The sequence below is a fragment of the Fulmarus glacialis genome, unplaced genomic scaffold (genome assembly GCF_000690835.1).
Source record: "Fulmarus glacialis isolate BGI_N327 unplaced genomic scaffold, ASM69083v1 scaffold38327, whole genome shotgun sequence".
NCBI classification, from domain to species: Eukaryota; Metazoa; Chordata; class Aves; order Procellariiformes; family Procellariidae; genus Fulmarus; species Fulmarus glacialis.
The window spans coordinates 11,407-34,404 of NW_009225778.1; the positions used below are offsets into that span (position 1 = coordinate 11,407).

General features: G+C 44.9%; 1 protein-coding gene across 1 annotated transcript; it reads right to left on the reverse strand.

Moving 5' to 3' along the window:
* Positions 1–1,365: 1,365 nt before the first annotated feature.
* On the reverse strand, positions 1,366–21,616 carry AXDND1 (axonemal dynein light chain domain containing 1). Its single transcript, XM_009582594.1, has 25 exons — positions 21,520–21,616; positions 20,823–21,004; positions 20,356–20,456; positions 19,616–19,742; positions 19,173–19,258; positions 17,985–18,041; positions 17,758–17,863; positions 16,909–17,030; positions 16,257–16,397; positions 15,717–15,821; positions 14,969–15,089; positions 14,262–14,363; positions 13,517–13,683; positions 12,615–12,678; positions 11,945–12,179; positions 9,217–9,430; positions 8,504–8,597; positions 7,616–7,824; positions 6,911–7,007; positions 5,824–5,934; positions 4,809–4,952; positions 4,529–4,660; positions 3,238–3,329; positions 2,225–2,376; positions 1,366–1,466 (listed from the first exon to the last, which is right to left on the reverse strand). The coding sequence occupies exons 1-25, from the start codon at positions 21,614–21,616 to the stop codon at positions 1,366–1,368; spliced, it is 3,159 nt and encodes a 1,052-aa protein (XP_009580889.1).
* Between the last annotated feature and the right edge of the window lie 1,382 nt (positions 21,617–22,998).

Here is a 22,998-nt window from a genome sequence, read left to right on the forward strand (position 1 = left end):
AGTCTGAGAAATGACTGTCAAGAGACATGCAGTACTACGTCAGGGCACACACATTACCCTATTTGCACTCATATCTGCAGAAGTCAGGCTTAGCTTTTTCAAACATGTAACTTTTCTGCAGTTACAGAAAAGGCAAATTATAGCTAAGAGCATCCTCAATTCCAAAGAGCATCCCCTGTTCCAGCAGGATCTTCTCTCTTTTACATATACAGAGCTGGCAGAAACTTGTCATTTTACCTTCAGGAGATATTACATTCAAAAACCTTGCAGAAGGAAAACATCATTTAAAAATGTACTTCAGGATTAGTGATATATCATGTTTCCAAAATAGAATTTACTCCGAGGGAGTTGGCAAGGGTTGTCTGAGCTGATGTGATTCCTGACAGTTTCACTGCCTGCTCTTCCAAGCTGAGACTGGGTCAAATTGCAGAGTCGTGCCGAACCCAGGCAGCTCTGCTGGCCTTGCAGAGCTTTATAATTATACAGACTGCTCCACTTTGGGGACCTGACAGAGGCAGAAGTCCCAGGTGGCCACTTCACTGGGCAGTTTGGCATGTTGAGGTATAGGGGTGCTGCGGATGGGGAGCCAGGAGGCTCAGATGCCAAACACAGAGATCACACGGAGATGGAGCATTTAAATGCCATCCCAGTGCACTGAGCAGGTGAACTGGCATAATCTGAAGTCTGATTTTGTGACCTTGGTTACAGGCAGTTCTCCTGTGGCAGCAATTGAGAAAGGCCTTCAGGAACACGCACAGCTTCAGGCTGCTTTATGCTTTCTGAAAGAAGGACAAAACCTTCAAAAGAAGAAGATTCAAAGACGAACAAAAATTTGTCTGGACAATTCTGAACAATTTCTGTACAATTTCTTCCTAACCAGTCAGCTGGTAACTGCATCATCTGAAGCCCAGAGGAAGAAGGAGGTACCCATTATCAGATACACAACCAGGCCACGCTGGCACTGAGAAAAAAACCCTTGATAGGAGAGGAAAGAGGTGCAAACGACTTACTTGCATGATCCAAAAGGGATGAGGCAGAATGAGACAGCAGCATCAATCTCTCACAAACAGGAGGCAAATACAGGGCAAGGGGAGGGGAGGAGGGCACACAGGCAGGAGAGGTGTGGAGAAAGTCGAAGTAGCAATGGTATTACAAGGAAGACAAGCTGTAAAGATATTAGAGCTGTGGGAGGAGGTAGAGGACAAGCAAGACAGATGTGGAAGTGATAGAGCCAGCTAGAAGAACAGCGTAAATGCTGAGATGGCACAGAGATGTTGGGGTAGTGGATGAGGAGTAAGGCAGTGGATCAGGGGTGAGATGCTACTATGAATGGGCATGAAGAAACTACTCAGGCATTGCTGCTGTTTAATATTTGCTTTTTGTGGATCCCTTGGACTGGCCAGAGGTAGAAGCTTTGGGACTTGAGCAGGCCCCGACTTCTGAGACGCTTTCTTGGGAATATTTTTCTGAAAGAAAAACAAAACAACAAACCAAAGCCATTAAAAATACCGCAGAGTAAAAACATGCCCAAGGTATCACACTCTTAACAAACAAATTAGCCTCTCCTCTGACTTGGATGTCAAAGAGATAGGATACACTGAAGGACTAAGGGAAGAAGTTTTAATTCCCATTCTTCCCCCTTCTCCACATCTTATATCTGTGTGGATCCAGTTGAGAAAGGACACAAGGAAATGCTTTCATCCACAACAAACATGCGACCTAAGGAACTCCCTGCCACACCGTATGGGCAAGATCAGTAGGTCAGCAGTGTTCAAACAACTCCTGGAGACAGCAATAATGTCCTGTGCTATAAATGCAAAAGGTCTGTGGCCTCTGAGACTGAAGGGACCAGGAACATTATTTCTTTTCTACCCCAAAATCAGTGATCCTAAACAGATCTTCTTGACTGTAACGGAACACTCACTTACAAGGAAGATGAAGCCAATTACAGTGATCTCCTAGATATAGACCCTGTGTCATATTTCAAAATCAAACAAAATTACTTTCTTTCAAAAACAGACCATGTTCAGCAGTTCTTTCTGTCCCCATCTAGAGTCATGGTAATAGCCTCCTTGCTTGGCCTCTGACAAAGAGTCTAGACAAAACCCTAGGACGTGGCCAGGAGGAAAGGGTCCTGCACTAAATGGGAGATGAATGAGGTGTCCTCAAAGATTGCTTCCCTCTCTGCATCTAGTAGAGGGTTCAGAATATTGATTCTCCTGACCTTGCCCTTCTTTGTGTGTTGCTTCTGGGATGACTTTCCCCTCTTTCTCCAGCTCACTCTCTAGCTCTTTGATTCTCTGCAGAGCTTCTTCCAGCTTCTGTTCAAGACCTTCAGATCTCTCCTCTGCATTCTGAGCACGGATCTCTGTTTCTCTGAAACACAGAAGCAAAGATAATGCCAAAACCTGAAATCTAAGCAGCTGCTGGCAGGATACTCAAAAGAAAGATTTAGAAAGCTGAAGTGTTCAGTAGGATTGACTGACTCTGTAAAACACATTTACGGTTTCAGAGAAGGGCATTGTTAAAAGATCTATAAAGGACTTCATGGCACATCTATATAAACCCTGCAAATTGAATTAATTTTAAAACTCAGTGTTTGCTAGCAAAGGGTGAGATGCTGCTCTTCATTGTGCAAGGATAAATACAGAGCACAGTCAATTCTATTAGCAAGGCTAACGAGATGGGCTTATCCTGGATAATGCGAGCTCACAGACAAAACAAGAAGTATGAGGGAATGTAATTCAGAGTGCCCAAGCCTGCTTAGGCATGGAAGAAGTCATTACCAAACACAAACCTTGATGTGATTCTGCACGGAGCCTCTTGGGTGTCCCTTCCCCACACTTAGGCACAACATTGCATGGCTGTACCTACCAAGCTCCTGGGCACTAGCAGGCCCTGGAAGCGCTCAGCTGCATTCACATAGCACCCTGCAAGTCTAACAGGACCCGAAGTATTAAGAAGTCTTGCAGAAAACCATCACGAGTACCTCTGCTACGTACCTCATGAGTACACAAAACGGAAAATCTGCATACAGATGAAGGAGAGCTGACATGGGTCATATCTTCAGCTAACATAAATCACAGTCAATGGCCCAAGACAATCAGAACAGAAGGAAACCCAAAATTAAGCCAACAGATATTGGATGAAGCAGAACCTTATCAGAGAGCAGAACAGGCACTTGCCTGGGATGACACCCTGTCCTGCTCATGCCTCCAGCACAGGACCAGTACTCACAGGAGCTGCACTTGCAGATGTTCCAGCATTGCCAGGGCTTCAAACTCTTTCTGAGAAAAGGGAGTCGACGACTTGCTGGCGGTCATCTCCCTCTGGTTGAGAAGAGCAAAACCTTCTATAAGTGAACGTGAAACCAACAATGCCACATTTCATCTGCAGCATGTGCCTGGTTTGGTGCTGGTGTCTCAGTGCACAGTCACAACACAGATGAGAGCTCAGTGTCAGCAAAACATGTAAAACCAGAGCTAGTTCAGGCACTGAACTGATCTTGGCATTAAAAATAGACTAAAATGCTTTTCTGACTCAGACATGAAACTCTCACTGGCTCATAGTCTTGGGTTGCTGGTGCATTCACAGAGTTACAGAGGTTGGAGATGGCTGTAGCCTGACCAGGAGCAAAAAAACCAACAAAACGATATTCAGAGAACAGAAAGAGGCAAGTCCTCACAGAGTCCGACAGGCATAAGTCAGTTTTCTTCATGTGAAGACGACAACCAGGGTTTTTCTGTAAAAGTAACTGTTAAAAGGCTCCTACGCTAAGCTTTGGAAGGTAATTGTGATTTCCAGGGATTCATTTCTGTAAAACAAATCAAAGTCCATAAAGAAATGCTCCTGTATCTCCCACTGTCACTCTGCACTAGCTGCCCTCCTTTAAAGCATGAAGGGCAAGGCACACTCAGCAATGCAGCATGCTGAAGGAGTGGGACCATTCAGTGACAATTTGCTAAAGATCCACAATGCCTGTACCTCTAGGCTCCGCTCTGGATAACTGACTGGCCAGGGAATGACTGCAAAAGGCAGGCCCTATGACTTCTGAAGAGCAACTTTACCAAAGAGCACCATCCCAAAGGCAAGTGGAGAAAACAAGGATCTAGGAGGCCAAAACAACCTGAACTTCCTGCTTCCCTGTTGTTGTGGGATCTCCCTGAATCTCTGAACCCTCTTAAACTCCTCCCATGTGCTCAGTGCCAAACCATTTTCACCATCCCAGTCTATGCAGATAGTCCTGGTTCAGACTACACACATCACCCATTATTGGTCCCACAAAAGTCCCGGGGCTGTGACAGTAACGCATGGGTCAGGAGGACAAATTGCAGCTGTGGTAACTGTGCTAATGATTATAAATTGCAAGAAGAGAGGAATCAGAGAGAAACCAGCACCTTGCACTGCCCCAGCAGGTCTCACAAACGTGTTAAAGGGGGTCTCAAAAGAGAGTCTGAGTAGATAGCTAAACCCCAGCTCCAAATCTCGGCCAACAGGCTAAAACCATTGGTGTGGTGGAGACTCCTACCCCTGTAACCGAAACGATGTCTGACTTCAGAGACTTCAGGTGGATGTTGGAGTCATGCCCTACATATCTGATCATGTCTGCAGTAGCTTCATTGCCCTCAGTCAGATAATCCATACCAGCACCTGGCTGCTGCTGAGAGAGAAAAGGAACAAGAAATAGGAGATGCCAGTAGCCTAGTGGCATTCAAGGCAGCTGCAAGGCCATGTTTCACATCGCATACACCGAGCAATAAATAAAAAGGCCCTGCTGAAAAGTAGGATATTGCAGCTACTATAGTCACCTGCATAATAGCAATTTCCTCCTTTACTTCTAATGTTTCTTCCTCTGTTATGGGTTTCCTACTGCTGTTGGCATCTTCAGCTTCAAGCTCTTCCTGAGTTGAAGAAATGATAGTGTCCTTAAGCTTAAGCTTCAACTGCAATTCCTGTAAGGCACTGTAAGGATCGGGTTAGTAGCGCGCTCCCTTTGTCCATCCAAATAACCTAGGCAAAGCTAGCTGGTCTCTGACTTTCTCTTGCACATATTTAGACTTGGACTCCAGCCACCTAGGAGGTCCTGAGTATGAATATATTTCAAGTCACAAATGAATATGCTAATTACTGAACATTACATAAGCAGGACCCACTGTGGCATACCTGCTTTGTTTAGGCCATGGCACGGAGAAAAAGAGAGGCAGCATGCGAGCTACAGCACTGGCTGTACACCAAGTCATGAACAATGTCACTCTGCTTGGGGACTGAGTTCAGAACTGACGCAAACAAATTGCTCAAGACAATAAATCTAAAACCATTTCCTCATCTGAATTTAGCCTGTTTCATATGAAATTAGGCCAACGCCAGGCCAACCATCTATAAAACACATCTGATTGTCAGAGGCACTCTCAGACATCCATCTAGCCACATAAGGAATTAAACTAGAAGTTCAGCCTGACCTCCTGGGCAAGGCAACCATCAGTATTCCAGCCAAGGTCCGCCCTAATGGGTGAAGCAAAAGCGATCACGCACCATGGGGAACTGATCTACCAGTGGGGTAAAAATCTCCTAGCTCCACTGAAGCCCTGGTTTTGCCTCAGACTTGCCCTCCCAAGAAGCACTGTGATTTTTAACAAGTTTACAGTCACAACACTTCACAGTTCTAGCTGCCACTTTGAGTGCGTGCATGTCCCCGTGCTAAACCTTCCCTCAAACTGAACCGTAGCTGCTTCCTTAAGGAAAAGTTTTGAAGCAGATCTTCATTCAGACTGGTTCAACCTAGAACAGCAAATGCAGTGACCCAAAGAGTCTTCTCAGTTCTACCTCTGGTCCAAAGAGTTTCTTCAGGTCTTCTAAATCCAGAAAGGAGACAGGAGTGCCTTTGATCTCTGAAAGGAGAAGACTACACACTTGAATCCAATTACAGCACTCAGTCTGGGAAGACAAAACAGAAAATGATTATTCAGGGATTATTGAGCAGAAAAAAATAGCTGTTACCATATTCATTCAGTCAGGTAAATAACTCCACCTTTCTGTCCTTATCTGTTCCAGGGACCTACCTGGACCCTTCCATCCTCACCCTACAAAGGAAAAGGAAGACACATTTCTCCAAGCTTTCAGACATGGCATCTGTCACCAGCTAATCACTCCCACCAACTAATTCCTTCAACAGGCTCCTCCTCAGGCCAACACAGAACATCTGTCACAGCCACTGCCCCAGCCCACGTGGGGAGAAATGAGTGTAAATCCCAAGGGTTAATTTTTCACTCGCTAACGTACCGCAGAACAGAAGCACAAGTATTTTCAATCCCTGCACAGAAGCTTCTTACATTCATTGAAGCAATGCCGTTTGCCCTGTGCTCAAGGAAGCCTTGGGCTTCAGGATGGGTCTACCATTCCTAAAGCACAGGCAAAGCTCAGCTAAACACTGGCAATGACAGTGGTAGCAATTAAGAGCTTTTACATGCAAGTGTAGAATAAGAAGGTGGCAGGTAGGTCAGTTGACTGCAAAAAGTTTCAACTGCATCTGTATAAAGGTGTATTGCACCAAGTACCTCCAGGAACTCCTAAGCACCACTCAAGTCTGGATGTACGTGGCTCTGACAAACTTTGAACCAGAGGTGAATCTACTGCCGCTCATATGGAATAAATCTCACAGGAGAGCCCTTACATATGTATCCTGAAAAAGGGTAAGGGAAATATTAAAACTGAACATGACCTGATCCAGCTTTATCTGCTTTCCAGGACTGCGGAGTCAGTAGGGAACTTGGGGGACCAGGGTAGTCCACTGGAGTAGCAGGAGCTTCCTCATTCTTGACACCCTCACATATATTTTTCTCTACCTTTCACAAAGCAAATGCAGTCTCGTCTACCCCAGACCTAGACAGCTGGAAACACAGGCACCTTTTACCTTGATCTTATTCAGCTCCTCCATCTCAAAATCAGCTTCTAAATCCATTTCAGCCCGTTTCTTTCGAACGATTGCATTGACAATCTCGCGGCAGGAGCTGCAAAGATGCAGAATGTCATGAGCCCTGCAGGAGTGCCCTCAAATGCTTAGAATCATAGAATCCTTTAAGTTGGAAAAGACCCTTCAGTCAGGAGCCCGTTGCTGTCAGCAAGGTACAGGAGCTATCTGTAGACCTCTGCAATAGAGAAGTCTCCAGAAAAGCAATCCTCGCCTACTCCACTCACACAACAACTTCCCAGACAGCTTGTCCGTGCCATTTCTGTACTAACCCACAGATGTGTGAGCACAGATTCTGAATCAGGTGGAGGCTTTGCTCCAGGTGACCTGGACTGCAGACTCGCTGCCTGTACTGCCTTTACCTCCTCCAGAGGTCATCCTCGGAAGTGTGGGCAGGGCCCACGCAATCACAGATGCTAGCATGTTTTATAGCAGTACCAGGTACAAAGCAGGCACTGCCGTTCTCTTTAGGTGTTCCTATCTTATTAGGCTCCCTACAAATTCCAGTAAGGCCCATTTAAGACCTGGGAAGAGATCCAAGGACAACCAAATCGATGGGATCTGTCATCGTGATCAATCTCTCAGCACACTACACATTTTTTCCTTAAGAAAACACCCTTAGATGAAATTGAAAACCTCTGTTGATACCTGACTATAGAACCAGCGAGTCTGCCCATCTCTGCAACCAGCTCTTCAGCTCCGTGCTGCAGCTTATGAACCCTCAGAAGTCTGAGCTCCTCGTCCATCTCTGTGTCTGACTCTTGCCGCTGAGGACACTCCCAGGACAAGCGGTCTGCTGTCATGTATCTCAGCAAATCCACCAGCCACAGGGTCAGGTTTCTGTGCAGTTCAGTCACCTGCAGAAAACATCAGAGCAAATCTAAACCAGTGATAAATGACTGGTCTTGCCAAGTAGTCTGAAGTCAGTGCATTTCATGTAAGTCAATGCCCTACCTAATTCAATTTGCAAACTGACCTAATGACAGAAACATTTATTTTTACCATTTTTTCTCCCATATTCATCCCCATTATGAACACATCGTTTCCTACTGTGGACCTATCCTTCTCTTGTTTAGGATCATATGCTGCCTATCAGCCACGAGGCGCACCCTCGTGTCCAGAATTCAGCAACAAACCAAAAATCACACACCACGCTTATAGAACACTCAAAAAATGCATAGTGAGAGCCTCTAGTCTACAATCGTGGGAGAAAGAAGTAAAACCACAGAGAGCTAGCAGCCACAACAGCTCTCTGAACTGGAAATATCAATGTTATTCCAGAGGAAATGCTTGCTAAAGATGAAATAATAAAACGGTGTTCATGCACCGTATAGGAGACCTTACAGCTATTTTTAAAGGAGTTCTCCTCTGCTCCTTTGGCTGGAAGACAAAAGCCACAACTCAAACAGGAAAGAAAGTGTTGAATGAGAAACAAGCGTTCCTCACAACTGCGCTGTGGCCAGATGGAAATTAAAGGAAAGACTGAATACTAGGTATAGTGCTCTTATCCCTAGCAAGTTTCAGGCTTGCGCTTACTTTTTCGTTCAGATGCGTGATGTTCTTCTCAACCTCATTATTCATGGACAGAATCCATTGCTGAATCATCTGAAAAAATTCTCTAGGTACCACCCTGAAAAAAAACCAGATCCAGAAACAAAGTGACTTCTAGTGCACCAGACCCGAGGGTCTCCTGTCTCAAAGACACCTTTTGCTTCCCAACTCAAGGAAAATGACGTATTTTAGTGCACCATATGCTGGAAACATGACACAGGCTTTTTTGTTAATGCTATAGTTGTGGGCAAACTTGGCATTTGCAAGTAATCTCTTAATTGCAAGTAATCACATGCATATACTTATGCATGTGCTCTGCGAATGATTTATTTCTTTATGATATTTACCAAAGACAATGAAGCACCATGAAGAGGAATATGCCCCCACAAATCTGTCTGTAAAAGAATCACATATTTTGGGTTTTCTTCAAATGTCAAGATTTCCAAAGCAGGTGGCAGTTCTGAGGGAGACGGTGGTGTTCCAGGAACGATATTGAAGCCACCAACTGTTTCTACAGATATTGCCGAATGAAAGCAAATGAAAGGCAGTTGCCAATCATTTTAACACTTCAGCTGATCACATTTATCCCACTGCCAGTTTCCTGCGTCAGGATCCCCACAAAAGAACGTTTCTCTTTTCTTATGAGTGTAATTTAAGTACAAGGCCAGCCCAGACACAATTACCACCTCTATCCTTACAGGAAATGCGGTTTCTTATCACACTCAGCTTCATGCGACTGGCTGGAACCTAAACAGCTCATCACTGCATCCACCTGGGCCAGCCACGCAGGAATCTTGTGATAAAATGCCCGCAGCTCAGCTTCATGCATGCTAGAACCTTGCTTCGGCTTTTGCACCTTGAATAACCAATCTTCCATACTTCTCACCAAGGCTGTCAAAAACCTAGCTGTGCCTGCGGGGGAAGAAAATATGAACCTTTATTTACAATTCTTTCAGCCAACAAAAACAAAGCTGAATTCAAAGAGGGAGGCCGAGAGGGATGAACAGCCTATGTGGGAACAGCCTATATGGGAACTGGCTACACTTAGGACTAAGAATGAGCTGCTTAGTAAGCACTGAATTCAAAGCAAGCTGAAAGAAAATGGGCTTGATTTGAAGCCCTGACTTCCCGTCTTGTCTTGGCAGATTTGGCTGCCTCGTTATATAAAGGCTTAATATAACTCTTTTTAAAACAGCTTTGCAGTTACAACTTGATTCTTCAAAGATACAGGCGATACAGTAACCACAGATGTGCAAAATGCATGGACAAGGTAGTAAATTACGTGTTCATTCACTCATCTGGCACATGCTAATGGATATTACCTGTTTATTGGGGAATATGCTTGAAATGTAACAATGGTGCCTCTTGATATCCAATGTTTAAGCCTTCTTTAAATCCTGGTGAGGTCCTGGCCTCCGTGACATCTTGTAGCAAAGATGGCATGTTAAGCACATGGAGGTGCTGACAATTTTTTTAATATGTCAATCATTTTGATGCATGGCTCATTTTCCCACCGTACAGCTGTGGGGTAGAACTGGTTAACTTCTCCTCTGGATTGGGAGAAGCGCAATGAAGCAGTGCTGGGATGTCCAGACTGGTAAGAAAGGGAGGAGGTTACCCACTGCAGGGTGGAGCCTTTCAGAGCGCATTATGGAAGCCCCACAACCAGGCATTATTTTTTAACGACCAGGAGGCCAAGTAGTAGTAGGAATGATATTATTTAAGTTTTCTTGCCATGCAGCATCAGGTTAAGAGCAAAGAAGAAAAGAGGTGGGTCCCAGAAGGGCATGGGATGAGGGAGAACAGTCACTTCTGATCGCTTACATGTGGTTTGGCCATATTAGACCTTACACAGTATTCTGGATCCTTATTAAATAGTGTCTTGCTTTGGAAAGGCTGTCTGTGTCATTGCATTTATCTTATAAACTTAATCAAGTCCCCAGCAAAAGGGAAGACCTAACTGGAGCTCGCTGGAGAGGTCCCAAGTGCCAATTTCAGAGTCAAAAACGTCTTATTCTCACAAAGAAGGTATGCTGTGAAGGCTTTAAGAAGTGATAAAGGAAGACTAAATAAAAGCAAAGACCTTAAGCCAAACCTTACAAATTTCATATAAGTCCTCTCTTATATCTCCTGTCTAAAACAATCTCATATCTCATTGTTCTCTCTGCATCTCTAATCCTCGTCATCAAAGACCAAATCTTTTGTATTTCTGGCACATGCTGCTTGAGATCAGGTAATCAGCTCTTAGAAGATAAGAAATACTTCAGGTAACTGAGAAATACTTCAGGTAACTGAGTACCATTGCCTTACGGGACAAAATTACCATGTTCTCAGTATTGTCTCTTACCTATTCTTTATAATCTCTTACAGCAATTTTGGATCAGCTGTCTGCGCTGTGCTGCCTAGCCCTTTATTCAGACCATGATTAAATATCGAGGCTTCTGACAACTGGCTGTTAACTTTTTGCCATGCTGGTGTTCTGGCCAATTATGGCCCTGTTCCTTCTTCTTTCTCTCACTTTCTAATGAGAACTACCAGGAATATTTAATTCCTTTAGCTGTCTCTTAGGATGGACAGACTTATCATTCTATCTCAGCTCCTTTAGTAGGCTGAAATATAACATGTAGCATAAGATAATGTAGGGAGAAGCACAGGATAACCTTGAGTGAAAGAATAAATGACAGGTATGAGAAGCAGCTTAGCAAACATGAGTAGCAGTTCTGACAGCACAGGTTCAGTTTAGTTTTAGTCTGCTAAAAGGAAAGAAGATGATTAAAAAAACATCAGAGAGGAAAACAATTCTGAAATCAGAAGTGAGTCAAGGTCTTGTAGAGGCAGAGATTGAGAAAGTTAGTTGCAAATTACCCAACTTATGTTTGTTATCTCACACAGGACATGGTAACTTTATATCAGCAAAGAAAACACTTATTTACATACTTTATTATCAAGATAATTCAATATCTAGATTAAGATAGCTTTGTGTTAATGATAAAGTAATAAAAAAAGTATTACCCTCTGAGACAGTGTTACCTGGTTAATGATCTCCAAAGTGATGTTTTACTTTACATTTTAAGCATCCATTCTTTCCTTTTACTTTTATTTTCTTTCCCATGCTTTATCTACATAATCACAAAGCGCCCACGCTCCCTTTGAACATAACACACGACTTCCCTACGTCTTATCTGCATTGCATGTTCTTTGCACTGTATCACTTTTAATATTTCAGATATTCTTTTCACGTGTGACTGCAAGTAAGGTTACTTGGAGTTTATCCCTTGAATGCTTTTGATTCCCAGCACATATCTGGGGGTCAGACTTGAGCTTTGGAAAAAGCCAGTACAGATTTTGTCAACTGGTCCTTTATTACCTGCTACTCTCCCGGCATCCCCAAGGAAAGACTGAACTGCAAAATCGGTCGTTCCTTACCATTATTCCCACTTATCCTTATATTGTATTGCCAGTAGAGTTCACAGGCCATTCGGTTTATTTCTTCCAGGGCAGCGTGCTGTGGAGGCAACGCTCCAGCAGAGTCCCGGTGTCGATTCAGCAGTGTCTGTCCCAGCTCCGTCCAGTGCTCCTGCAGGCTGGCAGCGCTCCTCAGACTTTCCGTCTTTCTTAGGTGCACCTCCCCTCCGTACTGCTCTAGGTCTTCTTTTAGCATCTGAAAGAAAAGTAGCAAGCTTGCCGTGCCCCAAAAAGTTGGGCCACCCCTTGGCTGCAACAGAAAGGTGATGGAAATCAGGTAAGAGAAGTGTGAGGAATCCATAAGCATAAAGATGTTACAGTGAGTAGATAGCACAATAAGTTGGAAACTTCCTGGTGACAATTCTGAGTGCTTAATATAATTTATCACTCACTGGAGCTGTCGGTCAGACAGTGCTCAAATGCACAACTAAGTTTAATGCACTGGCTGAACTATGGTATTGGTCAATTATAACTTCTCATGTGTAGACTCTTAGCTTAAGCTTCAGCAGAAAAGATTTTGAGCTCGTTCACATTTGTGATGGGCATAGATGCTCACTGTGGCTCAGCTAACACGTGGTAATTTTCTGCACAGATACCACTCGATAATACGTCCAACCCCCCAAAATCTTACATTTATCAAGTTCTTGATATCTTGTAGGATTTCATCCAGTAGCTTTTCATTCATCGGAGAGGAGCTAAAGCAGAGGGAAAGAAGGGATGAAAGCTGAGAGCAAAAACTCCTTTAGTAGCCAAGGTAAAACCAAGAGTCAAGATGTATAGTCTATGCATACCATGTTTGTGATACAAATTGTAACTTGAAAGAGAAGTAAAAAACACAAGGCCCTACTCAACCAGAGATTTTTATTCTCTCAGTCAACATAACACAAACACGGGGAGTCAGTTAAGAAAATATGTTACTTCCAGCAAAGACAAAAATCAAATTCAAGCACATATTGAAGCTCTACAAATGAAATGTATAAAGTGATGTCTTTTGTTAATGCACAGGCTCTGCATTTCTGCATTTTGTGCTTGCATTTATGCTTTGTTTTATTTAACATATCACAATGAACTAACAAAAATATAAGCACCTTAATACGCAAAATGACTTTGGATTTGAAACCTCATGTCTCTCAGAGTTGCATTTTGTATCTGTACATGGGAGAATTGAATGCTCTATGGAAGCGTCGATGCGTGTACATTCAAGTTAAATGAACCAAACTAAATAGAGGAATTCTGTTATAGCAATGACAGCTGCAAAAAGGATGCTCTGGTTCGCAGCAGGAGGGTACAATCCTTGCTCCACTGAATTCAACCACAAAGCCACAGCATCACTTTGGAGTTACCGTTATGGACCTGATTATCAAAATAAATGCATCAAGCAGAAAAGTAGAGCAGTAAGGGACATGCAAATTGCACCAAATCTCACTGCACCTGAGAGCCAGTGCACAGTTTGCACTGGTCCAGTGAGACCTACTGTCACAAGGCAAAGGTTGAGGGTGTTGACTGCTACCCCCGGTCCTCTAGGCCACTCACGAGTCACTGCTATGGAAGTACTGAAGCTGCTTGTTGAGGCTGCTGCAGACAATTTGAAGTTTTCCCTGGCTGGACTCCTCAGAACGCTCTATTTCTGCTCCAACGTGACCCAACCTCTCCCTGAACTGCTCCGTCTCTTCCTGCAGATCAGCCAGGTCTCCCGTGTCCTGCAGGCGTTGAGCAAGAGGGTGGGAAAAGGGACTGTTGTGATTGTTTTGATCCAAGTCGGCGGAATTCTCCCTTTGCCCTAGCTATTTTGAGATATACACGTATCAGAGATCTGGGAAGTGTCTGTAATTCCACAGCACAGCCCTCACAAACCCTTTGACACGGGACTAGGGTGGCTCACCCTCCCCGGGCATGCCAGAACTGAGCACTTGACCCCTTGCTGCTTGTATGCTATTGAGATACTGTGCAGCCCCATACCTATGAGGCCGAAATGACACTAGCCTGGATCTGGTTTGGTTTTAGGGAGAAGGAATGGGGAGAGGGAAGAAAGCCACAAAGAAAAAGGGGAAACGGGAAAAAAGAAAAGTTTCAGGTAGAGAAAAGGGGACATGGAGTAAAGAGAGAAAAGCAGAAAGAGAGTGAACTCATTCAAATTTTAATGCTTGTTTGAAACTAGACCAACATTGAAAGTTCAAACAACAGCCAAAGTACCGAATGCTTTACTGAGAACCGTAGAGCTACATAAACCACACATGCAAACACTTTGAACAGGTACCCATCACAGGCACGTCCCCACCTTTGAGGCTAAGAGGACTATGAAATGCTTGAGAACGTTGGTCAGTGTCTTTCCACTAACATGGAGCCTGCGAACAAATGTGAGCTGGTTTCTGTCTACTATCTGAAAAAAAACATTATTATTTGCACTGTTTTCTTCTGAGAAGAGAGGCATCTGACATTAACACGGGAGCTTTACCATCAACGAAATGGAGCTCAAGCGGTTGAGTCCACTTTCCTTACAAATAAATTTCTGATCTCCCAGACAGCCCCAGAACTTCTGCTAACAGATTTTAAACTTGAATGGGATAAAGTAGGAGATTACAAACAGGGAGGACACACAAACAAGGAAGCACAGAATTAACCAAGAATGATATTTTGTGAGGAACTGTGAGGAATCTGGGTACAATATTCTAAATTATGAGGAATAGGAAACTTTTTTGTCAAACCCATCTCTGAATGGAAATATTAATTTCACAGAAGTTCTTCCTGCACAGAACCTGGAGATCTGTAGCAAAAATGCTATGTGAATTAACTGGTTTCCATTTAAAAAACACACATGTGAAATACAACAGACCTCAGGAAATTAGGTCGGGGCAGGTATGAGATGTGTTACTACCCAATCATATTGAATAAAAATGTTCTTTGGGAAGAAATCTGCCCTTGGAACAAGACTGCTAGCTACGATGGCTTACACCTTGCAATGTATGACTCATCTCCTGCATCTACCTTCAGAGCCAGGTCATACGCAGCTGAGCTCCAAACGTCTCTCTCCTGGGCTAGCAGCAGAACTTGCTCTTCCAGTTGTCTTCTCTGTAACTCGTATAATTCCCGATACTCTTCCAAAGGGCTAGAAGAAGGGAAAGACAATGAAATATGTGCACCTGTGTTTCTCATTCACGTTTACTGTCTTTCTCCTAATTCCTAAAGCTTTTCTTAGACATTTCCTCTTCCTCCTTCCTTCCTCAGTCACCTCCCACACAGCCTGTATATTCACAGGTCCTTTTCCCTGAGCCCTACAACACCTCTCTGTTGATATTCCCATTGTGACTTGGATTCAGTATGAATACAAATCTCTGTAAGTGAATCTGTGTGCCTAAGCACCACAACTCTGATACCAACCACCTAAATCCCTGATTTCTTAGGTATCTGGAGATGTCCACAGGCCCTTAGAAGTTCAGAGCTCTGCTGGACTATGAAGAGCTCACCAGCTGTGAATGTGGGGTGAAGAAAAGGGAGTGCCAGCACCTGAGCAATAAATGCATCTTTCATGACTTAAAACTAGAAACGTTTTGAACAGCTTTCTGTCCCTTTGAGGGGTTTAGCATTTATAGCAAAAACATGGCATTTATCATAAACGGCCAAGCTCTCTTCCCCAGAAGGAAATCGGCCCTCACCTCTCATTCCCAACAACCCCAAGAGAATGAAACCAGCACGCTGCAGAAATCTCCCAACCTCAACTTTGAAAACAACTTACTCTGCATTCGCCTTAGCCTCCTGCATGGCTGTAGCTAGCTCCTCTTGAGCTTTTTCTGCTTCTTTGGTCACCTTGCAGTCCTGCTCTCGTACCTCGTACAGCTCGCTGAAACAGCAGGGAACAGATGTAATGGAACTTAGCCCAACCCAAAGGTCTCTACTCCGGCAGACACAGGCTGGTGGGCCCCACACTGTCATGCAGGGCTCTCTTTCTCCAACACAACCATCTCACTGTAGGGATGAAAGGCATCTTGAAGACCACCTCTTCCCATGCACGCACATTGCTCCAACAACCCCTTTCTGCAGACCCCCACCATCGAACCTCCAGTGTGCTAAGGAAAGGAGGTGGCTTTGACATTATTTGGCACTAAGAGGGTGCAGCGAGAGTGTGAGGAGGCTCAAGTGTGGTCCCTGTAGCTCTGCTTCAAATCATAACACTATCTTCCTGCTCCTATGGGAGGAAGATTAGAAAACCGAACAAAATCAATGGACTAAGCCTAGGGCATAGAGATAATTTCTTAGGATCAGGCAGGATTCAGACCTGGCCAGCTGTCCAACAGATTCTTTAAAACGGAGTAGTTCTTCTGCAATATGTCTGTTGACCAACTGCTGTGCCATCATTTTTTTGTAGAGGGTCTTCATCTGTTCAGGAACCCGCTCCAGGAGACTCACGTACCTCTGCCTGCAGTAAAATGAGTCAAAAAAGGCATTTACCTGAGAGTGCAGATCTCTCTTACCCATCTGAAGACCCTTTCCTTTCACTGCACAGGAAGCTATCTAGAAGGCAATCTTTTGAGTGTTTGGAGTGGGGATTTTAAAGACTCTGGAACAATTTAATTGCTACAAATAGTAATCTGAGCATGGGAACACCGGCCGTGAGGGAAGTACCAGCTATTCTACGTGTGAAAAATTCCATTGAATGTCACACCAATAAGGTGCCCACACTGTCAAGTGTGGTGACAGTGCCACGACTTCAAGCTCCAGGTTACCTAACAGAGGCTCGTTAGCCTCGGTTGTTAACTAGGCAAGGAAATCCTATTTCACTCCTGGCACCGGACCCCACGCCAATTACATCACGACGGGCTAGCTTTGCTGGGCAAGGACATTAGGAACAATCTGCGATAACTAATGCTGCTCCCGAGAGGACACTGCCATAAACCAAGAGGGGGATTAAGGGGTTAGCTAATGATGACCTGAGCTTCGAAAGCAGCTGTCCTCTCTCCACACAGTCCACGCTGACCTGCCGAATCAGCTCGTGGAAGACGATGTTGTAGATGTTCTGCTCCGCCTTCATCAGCTCCAGCAAGTTGTGCAGCTGGTAAAAGAAGTGAGAAAAATCACAGCCTTGCAGAGCATGGCCAGCCTACTCCTTTAACAACAGAGGTTAGCACAGATCTCTCATTTCATTTGAAGCAGGTTCCCCTTTGAGGACAAAACACTACTAAAGGTATAAGGGAGAAGAGAAAGAGCCATCCTGCATGCATTTGCAGGTTCGTTTTCAAACATGTTATGCACTATCCTGACCACCCTCCCGTCAACATTCATGGGAGCTTCTGTGCTAATTCCAGCTAGAGTTCCTCCTGAGGCATTGCTCTACATTTTTCAAAAATCATTCCCCATCACCATGCAAGAATAACAGAAAATAAGGCAAAGCAAGGTACAGATGTTCTTTGACACCAGCTTTTTAGGTGTATGAAGGCTTCCAAAGGCCCATTTTGTAACACAGCAGCCTATCTCCCAATGAAGAGATGAGACAGCTACTGCCTTCATTCCTCCATAGTAATCATGCCAAATGCATTCCCTTCTGGCATTTTTGCGAGAAATGTAGCAAGCTAACTATTTGTTCTTTGTGGATCAGAAGAAGATGAAGAGAAGCTCAGGAGAGGAAACCCCTGGTTATTACAGGACATACAGACAGCTGGCTTGGGCAGAAACTAGCTGCTAGGAGGTAGTTTAAGCACAGCAGGGATAAACACTGGGGAAAACATGATGTTATTTTTCTGGGTACAAGAAGGTTATTGGGGCACAAGCGAGTTATCCACCTGTGAAGGTCCTGTTACTCTGATCAGCTTGTCTACTCCAGCTTTTTCCAACATGCTGTCCATCACCTCCATCAGCTGGATGACCTCTAACCTCCCAGAAGGTTTCCTGACAGACCAGAAAGAGGCACATCGTTATTCTGTATAGCATGTTATGATATTTTCCCAGGAAATGAAATTCAAGCAGCTGGGTTTTTTTCCCCAACAACTTCACGCAGGGTGGTACTTACATGGACGGGAACAGCCGTAGTTTCTTTTCACGGTCTTCAAGCAACGTTGTGTACTTACTGAAACAAACACAAATGTTTGAACTTGATTACAAAGCAATCCTTCCAGTGCTAGCTACAGGATCCCACTCTCTCCTTCAATCTCTTTGTCCCATATACAAGCTGATGAAGGTTGGAGAAGCAGAGAAGGGTCTACAGGATTGCTCTTCAGTGGGAGCATCCAGAGCCTAATGCAAGAATCGGACCTCCTGCAGCCATTCCCCCAGCTGGAGCTCCTTCTTCTTGCCACTAACACCATAATTCTTATAGGAACCTTCTCCCTTTTAAGACCTCTCGTGGCACTTGGCTAAGAAGTGACCAATGGGTTTAAAAGTTACTGGTGGGGCCAGAAGAGCACCACATATCCACATCACACCCACCCAGAGACTGATCACAGGAGACCTTGAAATAAGGTCTTGAAATAAGACAACAGTGTTCTGTTACATCATGTTGGCAAAGAAGCTGTGAGGATTTCACTCCTAATCTTAGTATTTTAATCCTTGAACAATGAGAAAGAATCTCCTTTAAATTTAGTAAGTTGTCTGGAGAGACCAAGGGGAGTCTCAGTAGCCGTTTTTGGGCAAGGCTTGGTAAACTCAATTCAAAACTCACAGCCTGAAAAATTAAAAATAAATAAATAAATAAATCGCAAACAAACAAACAAAAACCCCAGGGTGGTCACACTCAAGATGCCAGCAGGTCTATACAAGCATAAAGTGAGAGTAGGAACTACCCAGAGCCTGCCCAGCTTTGTGGCAGAAAGCAATTCTAAAAGAAAAACAGAGAACCTAATGAAAATTTAAAAAAAAAAAAAAAACAGCAAAAAAATTAAAAAATTGCCTCAAGGGATCAAACCAGACTTCAGCTTCTACATTCATGTCCAACTACTGAAACCCCCCTGAGCAGCAGTACTAGTCTACAGGAAATTCTCTGTTGGCCACTCCGAAGCAGCAGGGACAAAGAAAAGGAGGGTCACCTTGCTCTGCAGGGTTAACTACAGCCTGGTCATTGGCATGGGATTTGCACAACCTCCCTTTCATACTTGCCCCTTCCCAATGGCAGGAGGTGTGTTTGGGCAGCGTCCTCAGCCTCACTTTATCCCCCCGCTCTGAACAGTTGAGGACAAACCCTTGTAAACCAGAAAGCACTCACTGATCGAAGTACTTCAAGGGCAAAACTCCCCTGTTCTTCACGATGTGAAATTCCTTGGGAATCAGACTATCTGCTAGGGTTGCTCGCTAGGGATGGAAAAGAGAGAGAGCACGAAACATCAGTATAAAAGACATGAAGACGCTCCCAGTTCCCTCCCGAAGAGGACATGCGTTTGGCAGCCGGGAGAGGGAAGCTCACGTAGCAGCTTTTCACGCTGCTTTTTCCTTTCCAACTCCACGCCTCCAGAGCCCGACAGAAACAAATCTACGTCTGAAAGCAGATTGAAACAACTAACACCGAACGGCAGCAGGGGAACCGGGGGACTGGAGCTGCAAGGAGAGCCGCTGAGTTTTAGGACCAGGGTAACATCAGGGGACGTGTATGAGGACCTCCCTTCTCCCAGCTAATGATACACACAGAGAAACACCTGCACCAGCACTCACGGGAGTACGTGGGACTGTACCACGGCTCCCTCTCTGGTCCCGACAACTCTCAGTAAAAGAGCTTTTGCCAGGCATTGATTTCTTAGCTTCTTGGCCAGTCGCAATGTCACACAGGTAAGAGACATCCCTGAAACAGAGGAGAAGAGCTGGATCATTGACCCACCCCGCAGGCAACCCGCCGTTCCCTTACTGCCAGCCTAAGCCACGCGTGGGTTTGTCCTGCTCAGCCCGAGGCCAGGCGTACGGCCAGGACTCCCTCCCCTGGGCCAAAAAAGACAGATGAGATCATGGTTTTTTAGGCAGATTAACCTCACATTGCCTATCCATTTTTCACGTCTGCTGCCAACGCCCTATCGCATACATATCCAACGTCCGATATAGAGCAAAACATTTTTCACTTCCTAGCGCCATTAAGCTCTGCTTATTTACAAAGAAGTGTAAAGCTATTCCCTGTTAAGTCCATTAAAGCCAGAAGAGCTTCTTTTCTTAATCGTGGATCACAGAGCATCCCTGCGAGCCTGGCATCCTTTGGAAGGATGGTTCCAAAAATTGCTCATTTAGCAACTCATTTATTATTCCCAAAACTTCTTTCCCTCGAATCTCTCCAGCCCGAACTTGGACAGCTGGTCCATTCATCCAGCCACCTACCATAAAAAAAGACCAAGGGAGAGACCTAGCTCTGTATTCCCAGCTCTAACGTCTTTCCATCGCCCTGGGCTCCTTATCCCTTCTTTGCTTACCTTCCAGCGCCCGTCAAACTGACAGGGTGGTCTGTCAGGTGTCTGAACTTGCTCCGACGATTAGGATAATGCCAAAGCCGATCCGGGGGTTGCAGGCAGCCCTGCAGAGGAGGCACACGTGGCTGTCATTCTTAGCGAGAAACACGCCAAGGAGTGGGAGAGGTCAGGGTGGCCGCCTAAACAAGCTCCGCATCATTATTTCTGTCTTGGGGCTAAAGAAACTGGTGTGGACAAAACAGCCTCGGCAAAGGCTTCACTGCAGCACCAGGGCTCAAGGACGTTTTGCAGGGACTGGAAGGCAGCACTTTGGATCTGCATCAAATGGTGCAGTCAGAAAAGTGATGCAATATAAGGTAAATTTATCTTACGAGGTCGGCAAACTTTCCTTTTGCCCAGGGAATGAACACATGCCCCCAGTGAAGAGACAATTCCGGACAGAAAAACGCAGGAGATAGAAACACGCTCACCCTGAAGCCCATTGGGGTTTTGGTGGTTTGCGGGGACCGTAAGTACTCTGGGCTGCAGAGAGAACTGCTGGCACAGGTCAGGCTTCGGAAAACCTCTTCTGGAACAAAACTATGCTCCAGGGAGGAAGAAACACGCCTGATGTGGTGAAGCATCCTTGAGGTACCCCTCGGTTTGGGGATCTCTGGAAAACAGCAGATCAGAACCATTTCAACAGCATTTATTCTGCTGGTGAAAGAGAAAGCAAAATTGATGATAAAACACAGGACTAATAAGAACAAGATGTCTTACCCCAGAATAGGATCAACTCTAATCCCTTAGCCCAAAGCAGGATCAACTACCTAAAACACAGGCAGCTAATCCCATTTTTAGCCGTTGTTAGATCTTCGGTGAAGCCTGGAACAAGTTACCATCGAACGATGGGAGATAAAGCACTAGGCGCACAACTGCGCCAAGCTATCAGGTACACAAACGCCAAGGGATGCTGTAAACAACTAAAATTTGCGTGTTTCTCTAAGGCCATTTCCCTTCTTGTGGATTGCTAGCAGTCGGCTTTCTGCAAAGATATTAACACGCTAAAGTACCAGCAATTGCCTAAATAAAAGCAAAACTTAATGCAGAGAAGCATCCCGCTGTGAAAGGGAAGCTGGAAGGACGGAGTCAGATGTACAGCCCCCGCCGCCTCCAGCTCAGCCCTACCTGACCGATCCTGGCCAACCGAGCCTGCCCGCGCGGCACCGCTCCGTTTCCTTCCATCGGCTTGCGGTCCAGGAACTGGCACTCCAGTTGTGGGCATGGTGAATGGTTATATTATTTTAACGCTTAGCCAAGGAAATTTGCAGTGACAAATGATCTAGAAACAGAATTAAGCCCGCATTTGTACTTCACAGGGTTTTTTTTGTTATTATTTATTGTGAAAACCCCCCTTACGCCTGACACTAGGTACGTCAGCGAGGAAGAAGCCCCCGACGCTTTGCTACGTCCTCCACAGGGGTGCTGGTTTTGGTTTTTCCATTTACAAACTGCACTAAGAACAACTGCTTCTTTATACATCTAACTGGGCTAGAGATTTAATTATATTTGTCTCCAATTATTAATCATACCACTTTTTCTTCTTAGCAATATCTTATGAATGAAAAAAAAAAATCCTATTTCCATTAGTTTCGTAATCTCCATGAATTCTCTTCTCATGCCTTTCTCCCCCACTAGCCTTGCCAATATATATTGTTCTTTATAAATGCTCTCAATATTAAAACTTTTTGACCTCCTTATCAGCTGTATCCTTGTGCACTGTGGTTTCTAATTAGGTTAACTACGTTTCTTTGCCTTCAGCTACATGTTTGTGCGTGTAGGTATAATCTAGGAGTAATCTTGCCAGGTAGTTTCTTGTCTTTGCTGCATAAATGGTTTCTTGGAAAGAAACCACAAAAATTTGCTAAGAACTTCTGACAGAAGAAAACTCCTCCCCGCCCCTTAACAGCTCAGTTTGGCAGTACATGGTATTCCCACCAGAAAGGATGGGAAGATTAACGACACTGTTCTGTAGCAGCTACAGTTTAAGGACACGGACAAGACTTGACTTTAGAGCACGTGGTACACAGCTGGAAAATATCACATTAAGTTCTTGGCACACAAACACTTTTCAGGCCCAAAATCAAGGCGGAAATCACCATCATGATATACATTTGGCAGTTGCTCCAATTTAATGTGCATTAAATCGGGAGAGGTTAGAAACTCTGGTCTGTTCCAAGAGCTATCAACTCCTTCCCCGTGCTCCTCTCCAGCACTTCCAAGGACGTCCTTTCCTCTAGCAGAGATGTGATGGCTGATATGCAGTTTACAAAAGCCCAATGATCCTTCGCAGCTGGTATTTAGCTCTGACATTTCCCCCTGCTTTTTAGGACATGAAGAAGGGCTTGTGTAAAAGTTTCTCCCTACACCCCCAGCCAAGATCTCCTCCCTACCCTCCAGTGATCTTGCCCGCTACCTCCAGGCTCGGGTCTGCCACGGCACGGCTTCTCTATCCCTCTCCCCTCCTCACCCTGGGAAAGGGGGAGACTTGCAGCCCCATCCAGGAGGGCTGGGAGGCAGCTGTACCGGGGGACCCCCCGGGGCTGCAGGCACAGGCAGCTTCAGGTCACCCCAGACCCCCGAGGTGGGCCAGCTCCCCCCTCCCCA

Coding starts and splice junctions, on each gene's coding strand:
- AXDND1 (XM_009582594.1), bottom strand. CDS start 21,616: ATGCCCACAACTGGAGTGCCAGTTCCTGGACCGCAAGCCGATGGAAGG. Junction 18,042..19,172: donor CCCTTGAAGTACTTCGATCA/GTGAGTGCTTTC, acceptor TGTTTGTTTCAG/TAAGTACACAACGTTGCTTG. Junction 9,431..11,944: donor AAGGATAAGTGGGAATAATG/GTAAGGAACGAC, acceptor CTTCCCCCGCAG/GCACAGCTAGGTTTTTGACA.